Source organism: Dendrobium catenatum, unplaced genomic scaffold (genome assembly GCF_001605985.2).
Source record: "Dendrobium catenatum unplaced genomic scaffold, ASM160598v2 fragScaff_scaffold_130, whole genome shotgun sequence".
Taxonomy (NCBI): Eukaryota; Viridiplantae; Streptophyta; class Magnoliopsida; order Asparagales; family Orchidaceae; genus Dendrobium; species Dendrobium catenatum.
Genome location: NW_021318592.1, coordinates 690789 through 699186, shown reverse-complemented (window position 1 = coordinate 699186; position 8398 = coordinate 690789). Strand labels below are relative to the sequence as shown.

General features: G+C 35.4%; 1 protein-coding gene across 4 annotated transcripts in view; it reads right to left on the bottom strand.

Annotated features, from left to right (window-relative positions):
- Positions 1–5533, bottom strand: part of LOC110102292 (mitochondrial carrier protein CoAc2) — a 21176-nt gene extending 15643 nt beyond the window's left edge. Inside the window, exon 1 of one of the 4 annotated variants that reach the window (XR_003702116.1) lies at positions 5173–5532. Coding sequence is in view for 3 of the 4 variants with exons in the window: in XM_028698739.1 (XP_028554572.1) it covers positions 5173–5340 (168 nt within the window). In the remaining variant the exon portion in view is untranslated. Of the gene's footprint in view, positions 1–5172 lie in introns of all 4 variants that reach the window. The other 3 variants (XM_028698739.1, XM_020830566.2, XM_020830567.2) reach the window with 3 other exon arrangements.
- Positions 5534–8398: the final 2865 nt, after the last annotated feature.

Below are 8398 nucleotides of genomic sequence, written 5' to 3'. Positions count from 1 at the left end.
TTTCTTTGGGCTCTAGCGGCGTCTAGAGATTTGGGAGAGATCGATCCTCCTCTCGAATTGAGGATCAATTGTATCTTGCTATTTTATTCATCGACTAGTGGAATACAAGCTTTTCTTTGAGTTTTCTCTCAGATTTCCTTGTGGTTTTACTGTTTTTCTACTGTGAACAGCAGATTATTGTTGTTTGCTCTTCGTTTGGTGTTAGGATTGCTTGAGAACTCAAGTTTACCCTTAGGGTTACTTGCGAACTCAAGTATTTCCTATCATATTCTTTACTAAAGCTTGTGGGAATTCTTTTCACTTTGTTTCTACACGTTTAAAAAGGAAATCAACGTTACCAAAAGTGCTAGACACCCTCAAGGTGATACTGTTTCCCAATACCAGAGGCTTTAGGCACCACCCTAGGTGCTTGATCAAGTAAAGTGATGTGAAACATAAATGCCATGTACTTGTCTAGGTGGCAAGATTAATTAAATCCCAATCAATTTGGGGAGAGAGAATGAAAATCTGAAATTAAATTTCAGATTAAGTGGAATTGGCGGGATGAATTTGAATTTAAACTCAAATATAATTGGGAGAATTAAATTGGATGAGAGGGAATTGTGAGAGGTAATTATGGAGGCTTAATGAGGGGGCCTATTAATGAGATAGGAGAGAGATGAGAAATTTTAAGTAGGTGAGGACCACAATTAATTAATCAAAATCTGAAATTTAGATTTCAGATTTTAATTATATCATGTAACTCCCTTCTTTAAAGAAAATTGGGAGGGAATATGAATTTCAAAAAGATTGTAACTCCCCGTAATTAATATCCTAATTTAATTTGACTTAATTAGAAAATTCATTAGGGGAGGGGAATTCAAAATTCGAATAGGTGGGCTAGAGGGAAACCGGCAGCAAGGCTTCACGGGTGGCCGGCGGCAAGGACTCCATGGTGGACGGTGGGACGCTGGGCGGTTTTCTGGCCGGCGGTTGGCTAGGGGAAAGGGGCGGCGGCAAGGATCCGAGGGAGGAAATGGGCAATTCTACTAGGGATAACTATGCCACGGATTCACCTTGATTTCCCACACCAATTGATCACAAAGATAATGGAGAAGAAGGTCTAGAAATCACAAAGAGATCTAGCTCTTCTCAAAACTCACTAAGAGATTTGAGAGAGAGATGCACTCACAAAGAGAACACAAAGTAGAGAACTCACTAAGAGATCTCAAAAATAAAAGAACTCACTAAGAAATTTAAAAGATGGAACTCACAAAGAGAACGCAAAAAACAAATTTTCATAAACCATTCATCATCCCATTACATAAGAAATGGCCTCTATATATAGGCCTAAGAAACTAAAACAAGACACATATGCCCCTAAGGCTTACATAGGACGACCCTCTTAAGTGAGGGTAAAAACGAAAAATTCATAATAAAAAATTTAAAAATTACAAATAAAATATAAGATAACGTGGGACGATGATAGCCATTGATCTTCAGCTCCTCAAATAGCCATGGACGGTTGAATGTCCGCATCAGTAAGGCATAAGAAAAATATCTATAATACTTAATAAACAAAAATATATTGATTTCTTTATTTATAATCTATATGAGTGTAGCCTTCAATCTTTTCCATTATCTCGTCACACTCATTTCTTCTTTATTCTCAACATTAATTATTCGTTAATGCTCTTATACCTTCAAATGGTCCAATTAAACTCCTAGAACACAATATTGCTTCTCCAACCTTTAATCTTTCTTTTTCGGCATCACCTCATGCAAACCATCATCATCAAAAATTAACTGAACTTTTACATTTGAAATATTAGTATTCATCTCCATACTCATGGACATACGCCCACCTTACGGCATGATGCCCTACCAAAAGGTGCTCTCCTAGGCATGCAGAATGCCCACTTGAATGTAGTGTTAGATGCAATGACCTTGCATTGCCCTTGAGGGCCTAGGGGAGCACCCGACTCACCTTTAACCAAGGTTTAAAATTGTGTAAATAAGCCTCGATGCGTTTTTCGTCTGTGAGGCGAGGCGTAAGCCTCGAGGCGGTCTGAGGCGTAAGCCTCACAGACACAGAATTGCATAAATGAAAAATTAAGGGTTTTAGTAGGAAAATAATGGCAATATTGTATCTTACAATAAAAACATCTAAATGATATATGAAAATAGTTAAAAGTAAGAAAGTAGACGCAATAAAATCATGTCCCAAAGTACAAAATCACAAAATATTAGTTTAACAAAACTCCCAAAGTACAAAAAACATATAAAATGAAATCATATCCCATCACTAAAGCATGTACCGCTCAGTACCGAGCATGTATTGCTCAGTACCGAGCATGTACCGCTCAGTACCGAGCTTGTACCGCTCTGTACTGAGCGGTATTGGTTCGGTACCGAGCATTTACTGAGCGGTACCGAGCAGGTATTGAGCATTACCGAGCTTGTACTGGGCGGTACCGAGCTTGTACTGAGCGGACGAATGAAAGAAAGCCGAATCAGGAGTTATTCAAGCTTTCGTTACTGCACGTCAAAGTCAAGGCCACAACACCGCGTACCTGCTCTTCCGACCTAACCGATGCCTGAACGATTCCTGCACTCACAACTTCAGCTTCATTTCTTTCTTTGCGTCGTCTCCTTCCGACTTCGTCTCCTACACTCACGGCTTCGTCTCCTTCCCTCACAGCTTCGTCTATTTCCCTCACGGCTTCGCCTCTAATTCGCCTTTCAATTCTAACAGGAAGCCCTAATCCTATACACGAATACACGACTCAATGCGGACGCCTCGTCCGCTTTTTTAATGGTTGATTTTAAGTAGGTAAGACCATTTGGATGAGGCGTACGCCTCACCCATAATTGCGCAATTGAGGCGCGCCTCACACAGGGTGAGGCGTACGCCTCAATCAGTGTCCAAATTGCGTGCGCCTCGAGGCGCTTTTGGACAGAATTGCGCAGAGGCGCGCCTCTTATTGCGCAATTTTAAACAAAGCCTTTAACGACACTAAGATAAACAAAATCCCAATTATAAAGGAAAATTTTCCCTTTCTTTCTTCTTTTCTTCTCTTCTCACTTAAACTCACAATCAAAAGAAAGTGTTTACTTTCATTCTAATTACTTTCTTTTATCCTAGTATTGGAATTTTACACATAGAAACGCATAAACTAATTGGACTCAATGCCCATTTTATATCGTTAATCATAAAACTGTGATCTAATCTTCATTTTCAAATGCAAAAGAAAAATGCAAATAAAAAGAAGCTAGCCAACCCAAGTGCATCCTACCCTACCCGAATAAACCCCATAAATGCAAAAGATGTAGAATTTATAAGATTAAAGGACAAGGATGAAAAGGGAGGGAAAAGGGAGAAGGGGGCTTGGGCAGGCAAGCAATATTATAAGCAAAATAATATGATTTCCTTTATTGCTTTTCATCAATTGCAAATCAAGTAGGAAATTTAAAATAACCAATACTTTAAAAAGAATTTAATTTTGAATTCTGGGTGGGTTTGGTCCTAGTTTCTCATCCTCAATTTTAGTTTGGTCTAATATTTTCTTTTCAAAATTATAAATAATAATAATTATTCTCTTACCAATTTTTAAAGGAATATCAAAAGCTGAAACTTATATCATAGCAGAAATATGTTATGGTTTACTAATTTCATGGTTTTGAATCTCGAGTTTTGATGTTGAAAAATTTATTTTGTGATAACTCTATTGAATAATAAAGAAATTTATTGGGTTAAGCAATACAATATCTAAATCATATAATACTATGATAGAAAAAATGCGAGCTTTTATAGTTATCTAAATTTTTTTTATATATTTTCAGTGAACCATGCATGTCTTTTCTACAACAAAATGGCAATCAAAATAATTTTTTTAAAAACAATGGTTATTTAGCAACAAAGTGTGATCATTTGGTTATCTTTACAACATTTTAACTTGTAAAAATCTCTCAAAACTCTAATGACACGATTTTCCACCCATATTAGACTAGGTCCTTCCATTGCTTAAAAAAAAAAAACAATCACATTATATTGTAGGAATTGGTGAAATAGTCATGGTGAATAACATTCAATACAAAGATAGAAGATTACCTAGGCTTGAAAACTTATACTAGCTCAACCAAATATGCATTAGTAGCTCATGCCAAACACACTATAGTTTTATCTTGTTCTTCGCCAAATTTATCAACAACTTGCAAAGCCCATTTGGTCATACTAAAGATGCATGATTATAAACATGGATTCTATCCTATTCCCCGCAATTTCTCCCATTGGTAGTCCATGAAAGATCAATCCTTTTATAGCTTGAAAATAAAAAGCTAATAACCATTGTGAATTCCACTTGTATTATGAATTTGAACTGATTAGGATAATTACAATTAGGTTTTTCAAATTTAGGTCTAATATTCATTAAAATTCTTCAATTTTTCTTCTTTACCATGGATAACTTGAACTCACTTCAACTTTACATTACATCACCAACAAATCGTTAACTTGAAGCTGCAGGACCAAAATATCCTAATCATTGAGTCTTATACCATTAATACACTGCCAAACGTTGTTTTAACTGCACCACCGGCAGCTACAGGTGGCATACAAGACCGCTGGCTTGTGGCGGAGATGGCGCCAACAATGTTGTTGGCTCTTGGTGACAATGGTAACCAATGACTTTATAATTGCATAATAAGCGACGGTAATGGTGATTTCGTTTATTAAGATATCAATGCATGATTTGATAACGTACACAAAGAATTCAGGATTAAGTTGAAGAGACACAGAAGCAAAAAATTTAAAACTTGATACACCCAATCTTGACAAGATCCAAATTAAAGAAACCTATATATAATTTATCCGACCGGATATAATGTAATTAGTGGCCCAATCCCCAAAAAACACTACACTATTCATCTTCAAAGTTCAAAAATAGAATCTGAAAGAACTATAAATATTCAAAAAGGGGAACCAAAAACTGCTAGAAAATATGAGAGATGGTTGAAAATGGACTCCGCATAAAGCCATTAGCTAGATCCAAAATAGATCTGACTTGCCAAGACAGGCAACCATCCTGCTCACCCAGATTTTAAACCAACTTCCCATCTATCAACAGTAATAAATGGCATCGAAACCAAAGATAAGATACGAGAATCAGGAAGAGAGTACCGATACCAAGGTACCTGAAACAAGATCTTGACACGCTCGAGCGGGGCAACGGCGGTCTTGGCAACACCTCCTGCCACCCCTCCGGCGAGGAGCTCCTTGATGACGACGGGAGTGGACTCCTCGATCCCGTGGAGCACGCCCCTCGCCCCCTCCTCCCTTCCCCTATTCTCCTCTTCCACCATCTCTATCGGCTTGGCATGGCCGATGACGGCGGGAGTTCATAGGTGGGAGGAGGAGAAAGCCAATAACGGCATGGACTCTTCTGGGCAGAGATGAGAAGCTTCGCGAGGACGGCAATGGACGGGAGGCGACTGGTTCTTGGAGGAGGAGCAGGTTTGATCGTAGATGACGTGAGGGGCCCATCTACTGCATCAAAATTCGGGAAGGGGATATTTTGTGGCCTTTTTTATTATTTTTTTAATTTTATAATTTTATAATTTAGGTCAAATCTTGGGCTTCTTTAATTTTAATTAGTTAGATTATAGGAGTTTTTAAAAAGGGATATTTCTTTTTATACACTCCATAATTCATCTATTTGAAAGCATATCTTTTTATATTAAATATACTCAAAATAATTTTTTATCATAAACTTATGAATTATATATTAAATATTCATTTATTTCTAATAAGAGGAAGACATGATCCGAAAAATTTGAGCTCATGTTGAAATGTTTAATGAATGGTTGGGATTCCAGTTGACCCAATAATTTGATTTTGACCAAAAAATGGTATGTTTAATATTCTTTATTAAATTTTTTTATTACTTACTTAATCAATTAATCTAAAATCTATAGCAAAAAAATTAATATTTTTAATCAAAATGAATTATCAGGTCAGACTTGGATTGCTAGCAGGTTGGATTGGTATCCACTTTTTTTACCCATTTATTAACTGGTTGGATTCGGATTGATCGGATTCGAGTTAAATCAATTTTAGATTGAATCCAAACTCAAATCATTAACCCGTTTTGCCATTCAAATTTCTAACATTCTTATTTAGCAAAACTCTGCTTGAAATATTAAAACTATTTTAAACATTTTTTATTTCATTTTTTTCTCTGTGATCACTTCTTAGTTCATTGGGCATTTTATAAGAACGAGCCTGGTTAATCCAGCATTAAGGGAAAGGAGCAGATTTTGTAAGAAATTTAAAAATAAGCAGATGCGCTATCCCATTTGGCGCATTCAAAGAATGCACTTTAGAGTTTAGCGTGTTATTCATTTTTTTTTGGAGAATCAGTATGAAATGCGCCAAATGATTCGACGCATTCAAAGAAGAATGCGCGAAATCATTATGGCATTTCCTTGTTTTCCGTTTGTGCCATTTTAATCACACGAAGATAAAGAATATCATTGTGGTGCATCAATTATTTGAAGAGTGGCATCATTTCCTTAATGGAATAATCAATTATGATGCTATTTTGATAGATGTGTTAAATATATGTAAGCATGATTCCACAACTATAAAGATCGGCTATATAGATTGGAATTTGGAATTCGTAAATAATTAGAATTTAGAATAATTAATAATTTATAATATTAAATTTGTTGTAATTTATAATTAAAGTTAATATAGGTATAGTTATAGATTAAATTTTAAATTAAAATAAAAAATTATTTTATTTTAACATATTAACGTGAAGAAAATTATAAGAACTAAATTTATTTCATTTAATCTAAAGTAAATATAATAGTAACATTTATTTATTGTAAGTATTGTTAATAGTTTAAATAAATAAAAATAAGAAAAAGTTAATAGTTGCAATTATTAAAGAATAATTAAAAAGGCAATTTATGGAATACGACATTTTTCATAAAATAAATTATTTGTGTAAATAAAAAAAATTATCTAACTAGGGCCTTTCTAATGGGGATCTTAAAAAATAAAATAAAATAAACTAATACATATTGGATATTAAGTTGTAGTTAAAGTAAGATAGTAGTATAATAATATATATATTACTTTATTATTAAGCTTTAATTGTTATGTCAGAATATTTTTATAATATTTATTAATTAGCTCACATCATATTCTGAAATACAATAGAAATTTTAAAGTAAATGTGATATTATTTTAAATAGGTATGAGTTATGATATTGTGTTATAGTATCAATTCAGGTAAGCATTGCAATTAAGAGCAGCATAAAATATCGTTAAATTAATTAGCACATTTTACAATATATATCAATCATACATTCACAAAAATATGAAATTGAGAGCAGAATAAAGAAAATACATTATCATAACTCTTCTACTGATGATGTCGAAGAACTCTACTACTTAGAGTATATCTAACTAGGGCCTTTCTTCTTCGTTGTTGTAGTTGTTGCTTCTCAACAAATTCTTTTTCTTACTCTGGAACTTCTGGTTGATATTGTATTTCCTCACTGTATTATTGTGATGTTTGTCCTCCCATTAATAGTATATATTACTGCAAGGGAGAGGTCGGCAACCCAACACTTGACATCCACTCTGGTATAGCAATGGAAAAAAAATGAACATGTTGTGGGTTGTTGAGATGGTGTGCAATAGTATAATTCTTGTGCACCACTTTCTTGTGCACTGAATGGGCTCCAATATTATGTGGACGGTTCTGGCCAGTTGTAGTCGGTCGATATAGTATACATGGAAAGTCTAGGTGGTTCCATCTCAGTACTTCGATGGTGGAGGCTTCCCGTGGATTTAGATGGAGCATCAGGAGGTCAGCATCAAACATGAGATTGGGAGATAGAGATGGACTACAGCAGGTTGGATAGGCGGGTGATTCAAAGAATTGGAGATTCTGATTGGCGAATTTGACTAAGGTTGGCTAGATGAGGGTGTTATTGTAGAAACTGACAGGAAGTAACTCCGGCAAGAAGAGTCGCCGGAGCTGAGGAAGAAGAAGGAACGAATATCAAGAAATGCAAAAGGTATTTTATTATCTGATGATCCATCCTAAGTACAGACTACGATATATATAGACACTATTGGTACACGTGTAAAGAGCTTATTGGAAGAGAGCTCAGTTAGCCGTTGGAGGTTTTATTTCATGGTTCTAATACTGTACAACACTTTCTTGTGCACCAAATGGGCTCCAATGTTGTGTGGATGGTTCTAGCCCAATCATGTCGTAGTCGGTCGACATAGTATACATGGAAAGTCTAGATGGTTCCCTCTCAGTACTTTGATGGTGGCGGCTTCCCGTGGATTTAGATGGAGCGTCAAAGGTTGACCATCTTGCTCCATCAACAATATAAG